At 37.1% G+C, this 20,234-nt stretch overlaps 1 protein-coding gene across 10 annotated transcripts in view; it reads left to right on the forward strand.

Moving 5' to 3' along the window:
* Nucleotides 1-19,731, forward strand: part of LOC149076601 (uncharacterized) — a 93,841-nt gene extending 74,110 nt beyond the window's left edge. For all 10 annotated transcript variants that reach the window (XM_089244219.1, XM_089244224.1, XM_089244223.1 and 7 more), the window contains 6 exons: nt 1,570-2,580; nt 8,529-8,706; nt 8,906-9,068; nt 9,179-9,277; nt 11,717-11,938; nt 18,750-19,731. In XM_089244219.1, the coding sequence (XP_089100345.1) occupies nt 1,570-2,580; nt 8,529-8,706; nt 8,906-9,068; nt 9,179-9,277; nt 11,717-11,923 (1,658 nt within the window). In that variant the 3' untranslated portion in view covers nt 11,924-11,938; nt 18,750-19,731. The remainder of the gene's footprint in view (nt 1-1,569; nt 2,581-8,528; nt 8,707-8,905; nt 9,069-9,178; nt 9,278-11,716; nt 11,939-18,749) is intronic.
* Nucleotides 19,732-20,234: the final 503 nt, after the last annotated feature.

The following is a 20,234-nucleotide window of genomic DNA, read 5'->3' on the forward strand; positions in this document are numbered from 1 at the left end:
TCTGTCATTCATGGCATTTCTATACTTGCCATCAGTGTTTATCTACTTGCAAGCATGCTTCTAATTTTAACTGTTCTACATAAAGTAAGTAAAAAGACAATTTGCTTAAATATTTTCTCGTTTTCTTGATAACTAACACAAATTAGCTCTTTAATTTTGGGAGTGATTTGAACTAACAGTGAATGTGATTTGTGCATGTAAAATTTCAGGAGGTTGCTTAAGTTTCAGTGGTGTTGGTTACTAATCTATTAACGAATATACATACATGACTAGTTCCTCTATTGAACCAGTTGAAAATGTCTGAAATTTTAGTTATGTCTAAGATAAGGCATTTTGTTTTTATCCCTTTGAAGTGAGAAGTTACTATTGAAGCTATTGGCAGGTTTTTGTAATAGGTTTTACAAATTTTTGAAAAAAAAATTGGCTACATATTTTTAATGGTTCAATTCTAATCAAGGTAGTAATTAATGCTAACATGTTGCAAAATCCTATGCTTGGATGTTTATTTTTGGCAATCTGTATGCTGAATAACAATGAAATTTATATACTAGTTTTAAATGCTTAAACTTAGTATAATTTAATGAAAAATTAATCTACTGCTTCTGATCAATCTGATGAGGCGAGTTTATGTATATATATATATATATATATATATATATATATTAGTGATCATTGAAATTTGGAAAGTATTGTAAAATTAAGCAGATTTAATTTACTTCTAAAATTTTTATATCTTAATTCATTAGCCCACTCCATATGTTAATAATTACTCTTTAACTAGGAGATTTTCATAAGTAGGCATTGAACGTAGAACAAGCAGAGCTAAAATCAATTCATGTTATCTATTGCTGATTTGCTTGTTTTGTAATACAAGTTTATGACCAAGTTTTATTACAAAGTTAAATCAATTAAGATTTTGCAAGCTAATGTTAAGAACTATTTATTTCAGTATTTTTCCACCTGCACAGTTGGTTTCTTCTGAATTAGTGACTTTTTGATTCTTAGAAAAATTTTAAAACAAGGAAAATATGTAAAGGGAACTGTAGTCATTGTTATTTTTTGCAAATCTGCATTTGTACCAGAAAAAACTAGCTATTTAATAGATCCCTTGAAGTTTCTGTTAGTGATTTGTTTTTATTTACTAATAAAGCTTTTAAAAAACTTGGAAACTTCACAATGTTTAGTAGTTAAACATCAAATTGAACTGTGTTGGAAATATGTGTGTAATGTGTGCGTGTTAAAAATATGCTTGGGTCTTGAATCTATTAAATACTAAAAATATGTTGATTGTTAAAAAAAATAATTTCAGTATGTTAAGAACATAATTTTTGTTGGAAGTAATATAATTTACTACCTTCAAATTGAAATTTATAAAGCTTGTTTTAGGTATCCAGTATTGTTCCTCTCCCCTAGATTACTATGTTTTATGAGTTTTACCATTTCATAATGACTTTGGATGAATTTTGATATTAAAAAACCACATTCAGCATCACTGAGACAATTGCAACCTCTATCAAAATTCCCTCTATACAATGTGCAGTCTCATGTGACTTTTATATTTTGCTCCAGCATCAGAGACTGCAGTTGCTATCACTCCTAGTTCTGCTGCTGCTGCAACTACTACTGCTGTTGGCAATACCTCTACTGTAAAGCTTAACCTTCCTGTATTGGAGCCATTTGGAGGGCGGTCCACCTCACCATCTCCTACCACTGACCTCATGAGGGGTGCTGGTACCACTCCCATTCTAGCTAATCCTCCCGAGGGCTTGTTTTGTGAAACGATGGAAAATGCTGAGGAAGTCCCTAACAGCATGCCCGCAGCTGTAGCAAAAGATGAGTCATCTAATTTGATCTGGGGCTCTGATATGTCTGGCAAAGCTGAGGAACAAGTTAGAGGTATTGGAAATGATCCTTTTGGTGCTCCTTTTGAGCCTCAGTCATCTGTTGCTGCTCAGCCTCCGACTGCAGTTGTACCTCCTTTATCTGTTCAGTCTTCTTCAGTAACTGAGAGTTCAACAAAGACAGTAACTGCAGATTTATTTGGTTTAGATAGCAGTGATTTTGGTGACTTTGGAGAACAGACAACATCAGCTCAGCCTTGTGCTCCCCCTCCTTCTCCATTCGGAGGTCTTGATCTTACGTCTATGACCACACAAGGCCCAGATCTTAGAACTCAGGCTATGGTCAACGCTTGTAATATGCCACAAGGGGGCATATTTCCCTCAAAAATATCTACTGCTGCTTCCGGCATAGACAATCTGAATTTCGCCTTGCAGAAAGCAATGCAAGGATCAACTGCAATTTCACCCACATCGTTTGCCCAGCCTGTTGTAGCTCCTGGTATGCCAGGTGGAATGGGCTTCCCCAGTCCAATGTTTTCTTCTATGGGCTCTGGTCTTCCTTCTACTGGAACTATTCCTCAAGTTCCATCATCTGTTCCCCTCGCCCAGCTTGATAATTTTGGGAGTGGTATTGCCGGCACCCCTTCGGTTCGTTCATCTTCTACACCTGGATACGGAACGCCTCCATCTGGACTCAGTTCTCCAGCTAAGTCTGTTGCATCAGTTGGAGCACCTACAGGTGATCTCTTGATTTTCACTCCTAAGAAAATTTCTGCTTTTTTTCCTTTAATCTCTGGAAAAAGAACATTATCATTAAAATTTCTCCCTCCCACACTAAGAAAGACTAGAAAAAAAACTTGAACGATTCACATATTAGTTAAGACAATTTTAAAAAAAGTATATATATATATATAAAAGATAGATATGAAATTGCTTTCTACTAAGATAAATATGAAACTACTTTGTAATTTATTGCCGAAGAAGGTACGTGACACAAACTGTTTCATTGTAGTAACAAATCTTTCTTTAGAGACAGGTGGCTTTTTCTTAGCCCAGGATATCAAGGAAACATTTTATTTTCTGGATATTATGCTAAGGTGAACTCGGAAAGAAAAGTCATCTTGTCTCTGCCAGGACTCGAACCCAGGCCCTCTTGCATACCGGGCAAGATTTTTCAGTATTTTTGAAAAATCTTTGTAGCTGAGAAAAGCCATCTATCTCTCTCTCTAAACCATCCTATCTGGGGGGCCCAATTCCTGAAATTAAGAGAGGCTACTAATGTCTCTACTTCAGTGCCTCGCGCCACAGTGTGTGAAATAAGGAAGGCAGGGTCATGTCTCCAGTGGTGAAGATGGTAGCATGCTTGCCCGGTATGTAAGAGGACCTGGGTTCGAGTCCCATTAGAGACAATGACTTTTCTTTCCAAGTTCACCTCAGCATAATATCCAGAAAATAAAATGTTTCCTTGAAATCTTGTCTTGTTATGGGGAGGTACGAAACAACTTTATTTGTCAAAAAATAAAATGTGGCGATGTATTACTTATACCTGCAATATATACAAAACATTGATACATTTCATTGAACTTGAACAGATGTGGTCAATTAATTCAATAACCCTTTTTCAATTTCATTAGTGTGAATTTTATTTAAACACTTAAATATAGTTTCTGAAGAATATTCTTGTTGAACTCTGGTTTATTAAAATGTTCTAGTGTTATAAAGTTAAAACAGAACTTTTTTTCTTAATCCTTTGCGGTCCAGAGGTTTCTTCTGTATTTCGTTGGTGCATCAAATTCATTGCCGCATATGCGGGGAGGGGGTGTGTATCTCTAAGCGAACTCAATATTTCAAAAATTTAGAATTCAATACATTTTTTTTAATTATTGATGTGGCGGATAACCCCATTAAATTTCCGCATTTCTATAGTAAAATCGGCAATTTTAACACTGATTTCTATGAGGATCACCCTTTTCCTGACCCTTGAAGCGATGCTGATGATGATTATGACGTCATTCAAAAAACCTCATTACTGGGAGTATTGGAAATGTGGCAAACCATTAAAAAAGGCATAAATATTATACATATACTGACAGCGTTGAAGAAATGACAAACCATTGTAAAGGCATATACACGTCTGAAACGCATTGCTAGGTAACCACGGTAACCAAAGTAAACGTTCAGAAAGTGATTGTTGAGGCCCAAAAACCATTGTTGCCCTACGGTTTTTTGCCCATTTGGGGCATTTGCCTTGCTCTGACGAAATTTTAAAGTAGCCTATTGTTTAAGTCAGTCGGGTCCCATTTGGTATATATCCAAAATTTGGCGACTATCGAGCTAAAATTGCAGATTTGTATAGAGAACATACACACACAGACAGACAGACAGAAAATCAATTTTATATATATAGATTTTGCAGGAAAAAACGTAACCCCCCCAGAAAATTTTGGGTTACATCTATGGTCAAGTTCATAATTTATAATGCTGTCCTCCTGCAATCATGGTAGGCTCCTGGTTGCTAGTTTTTTTGTTTTTGGAATAGCTTACAAGTTTTTTAAGAAGCCAAATTTACAGGGGTGTTCCTGTAATAAGAGCTGTTTTAACATTGAAGTACATTTCTTTTTTTTTATGTTTATTTCACCTCAACATAGGACTGCAAAGGGTTAAACTGTGCAAAAATTCCATTTTCAATGGATTTTGTTTCAGGAAAAAAAGTTGAAAATTGGTGTGCCAGATTTGTGTGTGCGCTGGTTTTAGTTTTATGACTGGTCAAAGTCAGATGGATGTTTTTAGTTTCTTCTAGTGTATTGTAAGCCTTGATGACATTTTATATTTTCCAAAGACATAAACCTTATTCATCCAAAACTTAACAAATGTCTATTTCTGCAGTGGTAATCTTCATCCTTGTTTGTCCTTTTGAGATTTACCCAATCCTTTCCTAAGTTCTGGAAGCAATTGTCCAGCCACTCTATTCATTCTTATCTCTTTGATGTGACTTGAGCAGGAAAACATTTCACTTCCAAAAAATGTTGCGCCAAAAGCCTTGAAGTGTCACTCAAAGTGAGAAAAATTAAGTAATAATATAGGAATAATTGAGGAAATTTCATCTTTAGAATGAGAGGAAGCAACTGTTGCATATATAAGGAATGAGATCCTGATATCTATGGCAACTATGAACCAGATCTATTTTTCAAAATTAGCTTCAAAATATTGAAACTTAAATGTTTTTGTATAATTTGCTATTGACTCATGAATAAAAGTGTTGTTAATGGGGTAGGAACATAGATTAATATCAGACACTATATATGAAAGAGAAAAAATAAATGAGTGGAAAGGGAGCACAAAACATGTTCAGATATGTTGGAAGCTTCATCAAAGCTACATTTATATTCATGATTCAGCCTGTCGGTATTGATATTTTATTTGATTTTGACCTTAAACTTAACTTATCACTAGATACAGTTTAATTTTAAAGTAACTCAAGGAGAAGGCAGTGAAGAGAGGGGGGAAATTTCCATTACCCCTGTATCCCAGTTTCGCGTTCATCTAAGTCAAAAACACAAAATTAACATTAGAAAAAGGAATCGTGATCTCAACAAATAAATGAGATACAGTGAGCCAAGCAAGATAACATTTCAGTTACACATAAGATTTAATAAAAGTTTAGATATTTAGGAATTTTTAAAGGGGGTCCCATTCATATCGAAGTTTTAAATACAGATTACACAATCAAACAATCATCAGGAGGGGAAAGTTATTTGGTCTCAGGTTGAAAACTTGCTGGGAAACATTAATATGGCAAGCATGTTTTTGATTAAATAAAGAATTACGTGAGGACATTATATCGGCAATATTAAGGGGTCTTGGGGAGGACAGACTCTTACTGATCGACATAACCAGCAGTGGTGGCTGTGGAAGTGAGCTTTGGAAATGTGGTGGATCATCAGTACAGTGGTGAGGACCTCATTGCCAGCGAGGTCCAGTCCTGGTGGTGCTGTTGGGCAATGGGAAGGCAGAGTAGATGAACGGGTGTACCAGCAGTGGCGGTTTGATTCACTGGGGAGCTTCTGAGAGGGTAGATCATCGGTGCAGTGATGAGAACCTTGTTTCCAGCAGGATTCAGTCATGGTGCTGTTCGGTGGCGAAGAGGAAGGGATGACCTTCCATTCGGACTGAAGGATTTCAATAGTGGAGAATTCCTGTAGTGGTGGTGAGCGGTCTAAGGCGCCAGACTCAAGGTTGTAGTGGTGGTGTCTGCGAAGCGATCCCCCCTCCACAGTGGCGAGAGACCGAAGTCCTGTGAGGTGGCCCAAATTTGGTTAGCCACCCCAATATTCCTCCAGACTGGTGGCATGTAGGTGATAGCGGAGAAGGGGGGTATTTCCATTTATGGACTTCTGGGAGAAATGGTTGTTCAGCATCCCATCACAGCACACGAAAAAACCGCAAGACCTCTCAAAACTTTCTCCTTGGTGTATTTATGCCCCAGCAGCTCTCTCCCCTGTCTGGGTTCCTCCCGGATCCTGATAGACGGCCACAGCTCACATGGTTGTGACGGCTGATATTTTTCTTCACAGTGAAAGCATGCCAAAAAGATGACTCGCGTTTGAGAAGGAACACCAGGAGAGGGGGTGGGAAGGAAAAAATGGTTGCTTCTAGCTGACTAGTTTTTTTTCAAGAATTGATATGTCCATCCCCAACAAAGGAATTTTACTATTAAAATTGAATTTCTGCTGAAATTCTCTGGGTCGTTCTTAAATTTTGAATTTGGATTCCTCAATTTATTTGCCGCCGAATGGTATATATAACTCATGAGCATGGGGGAACAGAGAAAGTGGACAAAAATGAGGGATTTAATTTTTTTTATATGTTAATCATTCAAATTAATGCAATCAATTAGTGTGGGAGGTGTTCTTAAGTGGGGATTACATACATGGGGATGGGAAAATTAAGGTGTGACGTTGGAATTTGTTCAAAAGACATAATGGTGTTTTTCATCACTTTCCTTGAATAGGATATAAAAATAATTATGCTGATTAGTGATTATGTGGCATGTTTTTGTGTGGGTTTACATCATGTGGATGGAGAAAATTATGTGCGTAGGTGTGAATTTGTCAATTTAAAAAGATTTTTTAAAAAAATACAATTTTTAGCCTCAATGAAATATATAACACCAAATAATCGAGTAATTAATATAGGTACGTGTAGTGTTTGTTTTTGTGGCCATCGATTTCACGAGGGAGATTTTATGTGTTGTGAGTGTATGTGTGTATGGTGAACGAGTGACATCTACACTATCTACCAATAAGTATTTGGACACCTGTGATAGAAAAGAAAAACTAACTTTATTCAAAATCAATAGTTGGTAGAGCTTTCACGAGAGGCAATTACAGCGTGAACCCTCTGGGGCATACTTTCCACAAGTCTTTGTGTGACGGCTAGTGGTATTTTCTTCCACTCGGCTTGGAGAAGACATGTCAGTTCCTTCACCGATTTTGGACGGGTAGGGCACCCCTTAATTTGGCGATCCAACTCGTCCCAGAGGTTCTCGATAGGGTTCAGGTCTGGGCTCTGGGCAGGATAGTTCATTCGATGAACCCCATTGGCACCATACCAAACGTTGGTTAACCTCGCAGTATGACAGCTGGCATTGTCGTCCTGGAAGTAACAGGGGTCCACCCCTGTAAAACTGCCCCAACGTAGGAAGCACATTGTCATCCAAAATAGTGCAGTAGGCATCGGCGTTGAGCTTACCATGAATGGGGACCAAGGGTCCCAGTCCATACCAGGAGAAACACCCCCAGACCATAATTCCACCTCCGCCGAACTTGACTGTTGGCACAATGCATTCTGGCAGGAGACGTTCTCCTGGCAGACGCCAGACCCAGACCCTGCCATCCGAACGGTAGAGGGTGAACCTTGATTCGTCGCTCCAAAGAACCCGTTTCCACTGATCTACGGTCCAATTTTGATGTGCTTTGCACCACATTAACCGAGCAACGCGGTTGGACTTTGTGATCAAAGGCTTATGGGCAGCAGCACGACCATGAAAACCAATCAGATGTGCTTCCTTACGGATGGTATTCATTGAAACAATACTCCCGGATGCCTGTTGAAACTCCTCGTGGATGAGGGCCATCGGTTGGATGCGGTTCTTCCGAATTTCTCTGGACAGCACCCCTCTGTCTCTATCTCCCAGTTTCGTTGGTCTGCCGACTCGGGGCAAATTCCGACAATCACAGCTCACCTTCCACTTCTTAATCACATAGGCCACTGTCGATTTTGGGTACTTCAGCTCGCTAGATATGTCTCTTAAGGATCTGTCATTTTTGTGATACCCGATAATTATACCTTTCTCGAAATCGGAGAGCTCCGAACTGCGCTGCATCTTGCATGCGACTAATGCCGATGTTGTTTCCTACACTATATATACCGGCGGAGGGCGTGACGTATCTCAGGACCGCGGATATCGTCATTTGCATAGGTGTCCAAATACTTATTGGTAGATAGTGTATAGCACATTTTCCTTCAATTTTTATGGGGTAAATATTAAAATAATAGTCACCCTACACCCTCTATTTTCCCCATCTTCCATAACAGTGTATTTGTGGGATGGTGTTAATATTTAATACTCTACGTGTTTGAAGTTTTGTTTTTTGTGTGTCAAATTACTTGCCTGTCTTCACTTAGGAGGTTTTGATGCATTTGGAGATACTCTTCAGCCCCTGACATCGACTGGTGTGAAGCCTGTTACCACCAGTTCAGAAAAATCCTCTTGTGGTTCTTTAATAAAAGGAGACCTCGACACAACATTGGCGAATCTTGCTTCAAATCTCGACATGAATGGGCCAAAACAAAGCTTAAAGAAGTATTCCTTTTATACTCTATTACAAAATGTTTTTATAATTTTTCAAGTTGAGAGTTTGAAAAAATTTTTAGAGCATTTTTTTTTAGGTTTTCACTATTTTATCAATTTTTTTTTCTTAGTATTCAGTTTCAATGATTTAAAAATTTGAAGGTTTGCTTGTAAATAACTTAAAATGCAATTTGAGTTTCTGTTAATACAGAGGTGGTGGTCACCAATGGGGATCGCCAAAACCAGTAACTAAAACAGCTGCTCCTTCATCTGGATGGGCTGGACCCCCAACAGGAATGCCACCTGTGCCAGGCGTTGGTGTACCTGCTAATATGGCCTGGTCAGCATCGCCACAACATGGATTCCAAGCTCCTGTAAGAATCTTTTTCACACTAAATCCAAATAATTTTTCCTTTTTTTTCCCCAAGCAAAGCAAGTTTATTAAATTGATAACATTTTTAAATGTTTGGTTTTTTTATTCCAGGGGGCGCCCGTTGCAGGTCAGTGGGCTGGTGGAGTTGTTTCTGGTACTTTTCCCCAACAACCTGCACCTACTGGAGCTATTCCTCAGCAGTCTTACATGGTACTATTTGTATTTTCATGTTATACCTTTAAATGCTCTTAGATAATGATGAGCATATTTCTATGGATTTTCTACAATTATATGAAAGGATGTAGGTTTTCAATGGATATAAATGGTACCATCTATCTCTAAAAGCTGTATCAGCTGTTCTCAACCTTTATTGACTTGCAAAGTCCTTTTTAGTATACAGGATCATTACTCAAATCCCTTGGCCACAAATTATTGGCGAAATTTGATCCTCGTGGCGTACTTTCAATTAAAAAAATTAGCAAAATAACAGGAGTACTTGGATACGTCATTCATGTCGTAAGGGGTTGAGTGGTTAAAATTAAAAAAAAAACTTTTTATACGAACACCCTGTCCTCAAAAACCAATTAGAAAGTTGTTGCCCCATCTCCTGAAGCCAACAAAAAAATTTCCACGTTCCTAAGTGCAATATTCGTTTCATATACTTAATTCAGCAATCAGAGGAAAGTTGGGAAAGAAGAGTTGTTTGTTAGTTCATGCTGTTCTTTCCAAAATTTCCTCCGATTTTTGAATTCAAATATATCTGCGAATATTGCACTTAGAAACGTGAAATTTCCTTTGTTGGCCTCAGGAAAGACAGGGCACCAACCTTTTTTTCTAGGACAATATATCTGTATAAAAAGTCATTTTAATAACTATTCAACCCCTTGAAACACGAATGTCACATCTGAGTTGTACATATAATTTGGACAATTTTTCTAATTTCCCAAAGTATCTCTCTTGGATCAACGGTTCACCAGTAAAACGTAGCAGGGGGATAAGAGTAATCAACCTGCATAATTTCTATGGCCTCTTTTAAAGAAGAAAAAATGTACTGTTTTATTTTTCTTGAGCTACCCAAGGGTTTTGTGGAGCACCAGTTGAGAACCGCTGGCCTATGTCATACAAGATGTATGTGATTGTGTATGTTAAATTAAACTCAAGCTATATATGTGGGTCAGATGTGTTACATGCTATTCAAGTTCTTGAGTTCTAGGTTGGTATCACAGATAGTGAAATAACGACGTTCACTAAGTACTTTTATTTTAATAAATGGTATAACACAATTTTTGTCTCATCCTCAGTATTTCTGCAGTTTTCATTTTATATAAAAACTAGCTATAATACCCGGCGTTGCCCGGAGTTTTCTTCAATGAAGCTTTTTGGATCACGCGCTATCTCTCTCTTTCTTTGAGGGGCATGCAAACCGTGTCTAAGTTAACCAATATGGCGACTTCCTGCGCGACTCATGAAATAAACAAATCTAGATTTAAGGAAACGTAGAAATGAATATATATATTTTTTTCCTTCTTTAAGGACGCTAGGTATTTCGATTCCCCTTCCCCCTAACCTTCAAGTTATCTATTTCTGCCTGTTTCAGCTTCCAAAAATGCTTAGTTAAAGCTGTGGAATTTTTTAAATGTACTCTACGGGCCCATAATTAATTGTAAAATATCCTAACCCACATGAATTTATGCAATTTAATATTAAAAGACAATACGGAGGCATTAATTTTCATGCTTGAGAAGATGTAAATAAAAAGTTGAAATCAATGTTATTGCCTGGATATCCAACTCGAAAGTAGGTCCGGCTGATTACTTCATGTTTAATCTCTTGGGCTTCGTATATCTCTAAGCGAACTCAATATTTCAAAAATCGAGTATTTAATACAATTTTTAAAATTATTGATGTGACAGAAAACCCCCCACCAAATTTTCTTATTTCTACATTAAAATCGGCAATATCAACACTGATTTCTATGAGGATCACCCTTTCCCTGACCCTCAAAGCGATGCTGATGATGATAACGACGTCATTCAAAAAACCTCATTACTGGGAGTATTGAAAATGTGGCCAACCATTATAAAGGCATAAATATTATACATGTACTGACAGCATTGAAGAAATGACAAACCATTGTAAAGGCATATACACGTCTGAAACGCATTGCTAAGGAACCATGGTAACCAAAGTAAACGTTCGGAAAGTGATTGTTGAGGCCGAGAAACCATTGTTGCCCGACAGTTTTTTGCCCATTTGGGGCATTTGCCTGCTTTGACAAACTTTTAAAGTAGCCTATCATTCAAGTCGGGTCATATTTGGTATATATGCAAAATTTGGCGACGATCGATCTAAAATTGTAGATTTGGATAGAGAACACACACACACACACACAGACAGAAAATCAATTTTACATATATAGATCTAGAAATTATGGATTTTGTGGGTTTTTTGAGTACAGTAACCCTTTATCATAGCCAGTGACTGTTGTACCATAAAATTTCCACCAGTGGTTCTAATGACAATTGAAAAATATCTGAATTCTCATTTTACCAGGCTCTGTGTAATGGAGGATATGGTACTTTTGATGTGTATCAGATATTTATAAATAGTAGCATAAGTGTTTTAATGTGAATGTTTGTATACTATCAGGTTGGAGGCATGAGACCAGTAGCACCAGCACAAATGAGTGGTATGCAGGTGCCGGTAAATATGGGAATGCCTGCTCAGCCAGGAATGATGCCACAACAAGCGATGTATGCTGGTTACACCCCTCAGATGCCTGTCGCACCACCAGCAGCTGCGGCAATGCCTTCTCAGCAAGCAGCCGCTGTGAATGACCCTTTTGGTGCTCTGTGAATGTTAAAACTAAAAGTAAATATATATTTTTATCAATGATTGGTCATCCATAAAATGTCAACGTTTTCATCTCTGAAACTTTAGCAAAATGTTCTAATCTGATTTAGAGAAATATTTGCCAAGGTGATAAAGTTATGCAATAATTTTTTTTAAAGGAAGACTTTAGTGAATAAAATAATTCAATTTTTTTTTTGTAACAAGTGGCAGCTGCATATGGGATTTAGTTTATAGATTCCCCCCCCCCTCCAATCTACATATAATTATCAGCATTTGTGATTGATTGTTTGCATCAAGTGGTTGATACATATTTGTGTATGAGGTTATGTGAATATGGAAGAGTAGATGACTTTGCCTAATAGTACTTAAAAAATAGCCAATGAATAAGGTAAATACCAGGAATTTTGTGGTATTTGTCTTATTCGTTGATTTTTTGAGGGTTATGTCAATTATTAATGTAAAGGATGTCTATAACTGTTCCTATAATATACATCTTAAATCTGTTGCTCACGCAGACCGCAGTGCTCCCCTGAATCACTCGGACTTGTGTCAAACTTGCCGTAAGAGTGCTCTTCTTTTGATGATGGTACAGGCAGTGCTCGCAACTAAAAGTCAGAGGACATCTATATTATGAGCTTTCTTCAGCTGTAACTATTCATCTGAAGCAGCATTTCCCAAAACTTTTGAAGCACTCGCGTTCCCTCTCCCTTTGGACAAGAATTTTATCAGTGACCCCCCCCCCCCCCATTAATGAGGTGACCATACGTCCCTTTTCCGGGGCATTAGCGATTTTTTTGTAAATGAATGCGTTAATTGGTCAATGATGAATGGAATTTCTTTTTTTTTCAATTTTTAGTTGAACTGTTTTATAAGATTTCAAGCTACCCACATGTTTTTTATCTTTGAATCTTGTGGACGGTGTCATCAGCAAATCCGCAAGTTAGAATAGAATTTGTATCTTGCGCATTGTAATACAGGGTATTTCAAAAAGAATCACCCGATTTGAAATGTGTATGTTACGAAAAATATTGAACATAGACACTTAAGATTGATTGCCATCTTATATATAAATGTGAAAGTATGTCTGTCTTTATGTCTGTTCCTTATACAAATCTACAGTTTTAGGCCGATCGTCGCCAGATTTTACATATATACCAAACAGGACCGGGATTGAACCGTAGGCTACTTTAAAAGTTCATCAGAGCTGGGCAAATGCCCGAAATGGGCGAAAAACTGTCTGGCAATAGGGGTTTTGGGGCCTCAACAATTATTTCGGAACGTTTACTTTGGTTACTGCGGTTTCCAACAACACGTTTCAGACGTGTATATATGCTTTTACAATGGTTTGTCACACCTTTAATTCTGTTATTATAACAGATTATTCCTTTATAACGGTTTGTAACTTTTCCAATCCTCCCAGTAATTGAAGAAAACCCGAGAAGAGCGCCGTTTATTTAACTATTTATTCTGCTAGCCTATATACAGGGTATCCTGTAAGTGCTAATGTGGCCTTTATCTCATCAACAGCCCATCGTAGAGGTATAGTTTCAATTTAAAAAATGCTTAAAAGACGTTTGAATAATATTCGCTGCACAAGCTGGACATATGATGTCGCTAACAACAGAGGACAACTACTACTACGACAAAGTTGGGAATAAAAATGTTTAACGCCAGCTGATGAATTCAATGCTTGCCTCAAATCATCAACACTCTGGCACGAAGTTAAAAAATTATCATTATCTACCAACATGCGAGTTCAATTGCAAAATGACTCGCACCGCTATCATTTTCATGTCAGTTGATCAAACTTGGCAATGGAAGAATTCCCATAGAGACCCAAGCACTGGACTCATTACGTTCCCAAATGGATTTTGCCAGTTGTTGAACTCAGTTCAAGAGCTTGCAGACAAAGTCTTCCCAAACATTTAACATCATCACAGAAACCATGAGTGGCTTTGTGAGAGACAGATTCCGGCATCGAAAAATGACAGTGTGAACAAGATCATCGAAAAAATACTAAAAATTATTCCAGGAGGCTCCGCATCTTACAAATCAGTTGACACTGTCACAGACTCAGAGCAGACAGTTCTGTATTCTGTAGAATTTCTGTACTCTTTGGATATTCCGGGTATGTCACGATACAACTTGACCCTCAAAGTCGAAGCACCTATAATGCTTTTAAGAAATTTGGAGACACAGACTCTGCAATGGTAGCAGACTCTGCGTGAAGAAATTGCACAATTACATCATTGAAGCACCGATTCTAACTGGATGTGCCAAAGGAGAAGACGTTATGCATCAGTATCGGGGGGGGGGGGGTGGTTTGGATTTGCTGACTTTTGATGACAAGGGGGGGAGGGGGTTTGTAGGTTGCTTACGTCATCAACCACCCCTTTTTGAAGATATGAAATATTCTAAGCTGCAGACGAAATTATGCTGGGAAGGGGGGGGGGGGTCAAAAATGGCTGAAAATCTGCTTACGTAATACTTAAATGCCCCAAAGCAGAATGTGCCAAAATCTGTGATGTACGTCGCAGAACAATTAGCGCTACTGCAGAACAATTTGGAAGAATTTTAAGAAAAAGTGCAAAAAAACATTATTACATGTATGGGGATTTTTATCGCAGAACATTTCCAGTCAGCTGAGGGCTCATCGCAGAACAGTACTAAACATTCTGCTTTGGGGCTTAAATAGCCCTTATCCTAATTATCACTGAAGAAATGCCATTCACTTTATAGAGATTACAGTTCCCGATTCGTTTAAGTTTTCCTATGACAATCAACAAAGCGCAAGGCCAGTCGTTAGCAGTGGCAGGTATCAACCTTACTGTATTTCTCACGGACAGCTTTTTGTCGTCTGTTTGCGTGTTGGTAATCCCAAAAATTTGCTCATCTACACACCAGATGGGAAAACAAATATTGTGTATCCATGAGCGATTGCCTCTTGCCTCAAGTTTTTAATTAAAATATTTAAAAATAAAAGTAATTTTTTCTTACTTGATGCAGAAATTTTTTTGATTTAGAAATAATAAGCTATACGTATATAAATTTTTTACAGGATGGGCAACGTCGCTGGGTATCAGCTAGTGTAATGTAAAATTAATATAAAGTTTTTTTACAAACCAAATTAAAGGTGCTCAATATGCCCAGCTTGGGATGAATGGCATATGTGTATACGGTAGTCAAATTCATCCCAATCTTTTGCGAACATGTTTGCATCCACTGCAAGTGGATTTCTGTGGACTACATGCGAAACTTTCGGATGCGCTCTACATTTTTGTCTGACATGCAGGGATGGCCAGGGGATAATTATTTACACAGACAACCCATATCTCCGAATAGTTTATACCATCACCTAATGCTTTGAGCAGTAGGAAGTTTAGCACCAGAGTATTGTTAAAAAAAGCACAGTGAACAGTTGTTATGGACTTGCACTTCGCGAAGCTTATAGAACAAAACGATCTCTGTTGTGCAGTTGCCATTATGACAAATACTGAAGTTGCAGCCGAAGGAAAAGCGTTGGTGCTACCTGTCGGCAACTGTGTGAAACTCAAGATTTCTTTCTTTCTACCTATACATTATTTGATCAAAACGTATTAAAAGCTGAATAGTTATGATTTTTTAATTTGGATGATTCTTTTTGAAACACTCCGTATTGTAATTCCCCTCTCAATTTTAGTTCGCTCCCAATATTTTCAATGACTTCACTTCATTAAAAAAAATTATTAGACACACTAGCATTATTAATTGCACATAATCTGTAATGTATGTTTCCCCTATACATTCATTTACTAATCGTCATTCTGTGTTTTTAATTTTTTAAAACTTGTTCGTTTCTTCTGAATCTTTCTGTATAAACATTAACTTGATATTTCAGATGTGCCAACCGGAGATTCTCCCGAAGGGGATAACCCCCCCCCCCCCCCCGACACTCATAGACTCAATCAAAAAAAAGTTCATAAAAAAAAAATTTCAGAATTTTTTTTTAAAATAAGAAAAAGCTATTCTTTCCCCCCCCCCCCTCCCCAAGGCAGGTTCTGCATTGCCCCTGAGAAGAATATAATTCCATGTCAGTCTTTCCATGCGAAATAGAGAAATCGCATCTACATACTGTTCATAAATTATAAGTGTTACCTTTCGTGGATGCTATCAGTGATTGATAATCTTGGGTATATGAATTCTTAAAAGCTTTATATTTAGCTTTATATAGCTTAAAGTTTTAATTCTGAAGTTTTAATTCTAATTTCTTTCTGAAGATGTTTAATCGGAAGAAACGATTTAAAAAAATTCAAATTACAAAGCTGCGAAAAAACGTGTTTACCGCACGGCTGTTAATGGAATACAATAACGATTATACAGGAATTTCGGCAACCAAGGTCATGCCCCTGATAAATGATTGCTGATAAAGGCTACGAAAACGAAGTCTTTGCCAGTTGCTTAAATGCGGCCAGAGAGACTTTTTTTTATGGCTGCTCGATGGAAATGACTACGGCTGTCCTCTATGAGTGTTTTCCTTAATGACGACGTCGTGAAATCTAATTTTCCGGAGAAATTTTAACAAATCCGGAGAGCGGGAGGAAGAATGAAAAATCCGGAGTCTCCCGCCTAAATCGGGAGAGTTGGCAGGTCTGATATTTTGATAATATTACATGTGGAATTTATTAAAATTAATTGGTACGATACGTGTCTGGTAAGTAGCTGTTTAGCTGAGAACAGAGGCATCTTTGAGTTTCAACATATTTTTATTATGGTGTGAAAATATTAATAAATTTCTCATTCGGACATTTTCATTTTGGAGAATCTCTCGCGACCTCCCAGGCAGTCTTTATCCACACTTTAGGAATCACTGATCTGAAGTTACGAAACTTGAAAATCTCTTGATAGAGAATTTTTAAAGCTGAAGATATTTGCTGAGCTTCCAGCGTGGGATTGCGGTTTTTGTATAAGTTTCACCGGGTATAGCATTGCAGAAGCCCAGGCTCAATCTCTAAAGCCTGGATGCCGAAGTTTAATCGTAAAAATTTGGTTTTCCAAATTTTATATGCAAATGCAGGCCTGTCTGCAGCATAGAAAGGTTTCTTTGCTAGAAGCTATCAACGGTATAGGATTCATGCATGCATGCAAGCAACACCTGTCGATTTATTGCTTTTAAATTTGGAAGAATAATATAAAGCATCCTTAAGAATACAAACAGTTTTGCTGAAAGATGTCCTCCTTGAAGCAATGACATAGCTGCATTAGCGGACATAGGGTCTGCAAAAGGGTTGGGAGGGATTACTAGAGGGTGTGTATACTGGTACACATGTAGTGAAGGTGGTCGATAGTCCACTCTTGTCTGTGCCATTAATATACTTTTTCAGTGGGGTGAGGGTGTCACATATCTGCCTATGCATGGTGACACAATTTGAATGTCAAAACTGTCTTACTTTCCATGCCTATGGGCACTAAAAGCAAAATTGTGAAGTAGACTAATGTTAACTTAAGCCCAGTTTATATTGAGGTTTCAGTAGAGATGGCTTGGCTTAGAGCAGTGTTTCCCAAAGTGGTCAATATCACCTATGGGGGGGTGCAGCCTGGAATGTTCCAGGGGCATGAAGGGATGGTCTGGGGGTGCGGTAGAAACAATGGAAATGACATAGGATCTTATGGGTTAACTTTAGAGGAACAATTTCTTTTTAGCGGGGGAGGCGATATAACAAAAAGGTTTTTACACCCTCTCTTTGGTGGATTTTTGTGGTTTCACATCCGTTTCCCATAATCCTTTGCAATTTTTTCCTATTGCTGAGTTTTGAAAGTACGAGCTTTTTCATTCCTCATGTGAATGAGGCTTTAATGAATACAGTTTCACAATTTAAAAACTAGCAAACTTGTCAAAAAAAGTAGTAACTGATCTGAACAGACCAAAAATGAACAAGTTTAAAGAAATTATGTCAAATGCCATTCAATCAACGGGAAAGTGCAGCACAAATTGTTGCTTAACAGAAAATCACTGATAAAAATTGTGCTGAGAACCTGCTATAGCACACTTCTCAGCAACCTCTGAGATGAAAAATGGTTGGGAAAAATAAAGCGGAAAATTCTGTGCTAAACAAACTCTACACATTTGTAAGGTTTGAATAATCTCTTCAGGAAAGTCAGAAATGATAGTTTTGGTCAGGGTCAATAACTTTTAAAAATCGTAACTTTTTGATGAAAACTAACTGCAATAGATGATTTTACACACCCGATATTTTTCCTCTCCCAAATTGTGTGTTTATTATGGTAAATTTGATAAATCCAATTATTATGCATAATAACAGATCATTTTGTAAGTTTGGTCAATTTTCCCAAATTTATCACTTTTACCTGTGATTACGATGGCTATACGTGTGAACCAGAGTTTGAACCTGGTATAATGAACTCTTATTCATCTCATTTTTCGAGCAATCCAGAAATAACTCCTATTTGAAAAAATTCTGAAATTGGACCGTAATATAACAATCCCCCCCCCCCCCCATTTGACGAATTCTACAATTGGACATTGATACAACAAACTCCTATTTAACAAAGTTCACAATCGTACCCCAGTATTACTTATTTTATCAAATAATTGTTGCATATAATTTTTGTAGTACATGTATTTATGAAATTTACCAATGATGCTTAGGTATTGTGTATAATTGCTGGAAAAGTAATAAATTTATTGAACTTAAAGACAATTGGCAATTATGCGTAATAAACAATTTATCACATTCACCATAACATATTGATGTCTGAAATAGTATTAAGCAGTTATTTTCTGTTTTGTGTCGCAAATGAACTAATACAATGTCTGTTTTTCAATGTCAAGAATGAATGCTGGATGCACTGAGGTCAATATACGAGAATCTGAACAAGCTAAGGATATTACTTGGTGGCTTTCAGCAAATATATTTGCCTTTATTTCTTTAGCATTGTCTCTAACAGTTAAGGTTAAACATGATATGCGATGAAGATTCTATTGTAAAGTATAAGTTATGTTGTAGTTAATATTCGTTGTTAGACAAAAAACAAAAGAGACTAAAACTTGTGAATACATTTATTTTTGTTCCTGATATGTATAGGCTACTGCTGGCGGTGTTAATTTACGATGTGTATCGAGTTTCAATCGATTTGAAGAAAAAAAAAATCTGTATCTGTAAAATTATAAGTGTGACAAAATCTCAATAGTTTTTATGCAGTTCTAAATGTTTCGTGTTGTGTGTGTGTGTGTACAAATATATCGGGTACCATAATCATAGAATGCTAATATGTTTGAGATAAAAGCCAATGACTGCAAGATCCATACTGTGATGTTGGATTAAAATTTCCTCGTTTGACTCTCGTAAAAAAAACTTTTAAAATAAATTATTTCGGCAAACTAATCAATGTGAGATTTCAAATGATCTTAATACAATTTGTCACTCAAATGTTTCGTAACTTGCAGCTGTTGGCTCTATTCGATTGTTAGACTCGATGAAATACTTTTTTTGTTCCCCCTTCACATAATGTAATATTTCTCGTTCACTGTTATGTCTAGATTTTGAGCAAAATCTTTGTTTTATTGAATTAGTGTTTACTTTTTTTTCCGACAAAAAAAAAAGACAAAACATTCAAGAGGAACACATTCCTATGTTTTGAGTTTCGTTTATTGAGAATCTGTGTATATTTTGTTACTGTTACTTGTTCATATATATGTATTATGTACACTTCTATGACTACGTTATGATGTTGGTTTCGCATGTAATTAAATTTCAGAGTAGCTATGACCAGTAAAAAAAAATGAATGAAAATCGAATAAATTGTCAATGAAATCTTGTGTTCGTGTCTTTCTTATTTATATGGCATTTACCTATAGAATAACAAAAGCATATGTGTGCTAATATCTTATAAGCTTCTCCAGAAGAATGAAAACTGTCATTATTTCTCGTACCTAAATATGATGTGGCCTGTGTAGGTTCCGCCTAAAATTGGCAAACACTGCATATTATTTCTCATTACAAAGGTTTGACCACTGCCTATTCAATAGCTTTTGAAAGTATTAACAGATAAAGTAATATCTTGTGAAATTCTATAATTTTTTCTCTTCTCAAATAGATATAATATTTGCTGCAAGGATTCGTGCGCGTGGATCAGTCATTGTAGGTCATCTGATCTCTCCTGGAAATACCTAGGTCCTCATGTAAACTGGGCAAGCATGTCTAAAATCATTCTTCCCATATTCAGGGGTGGGAACTCTGCGCCACACTGTGCCAAAATTAACATCTTGCGCCATCCTGCTCCAATACTGTATTTTCGTATTTTTCTGCGCCAAATA

This window comes from Pholcus phalangioides, unplaced genomic scaffold (assembly GCF_987345545.1).
Source record: "Pholcus phalangioides strain wild (caught in Gottingen) unplaced genomic scaffold, Ppha-v1.0 ptg000015l_1, whole genome shotgun sequence".
In the NCBI taxonomy this organism is placed as follows: Eukaryota; Metazoa; Arthropoda; class Arachnida; order Araneae; family Pholcidae; genus Pholcus; species Pholcus phalangioides.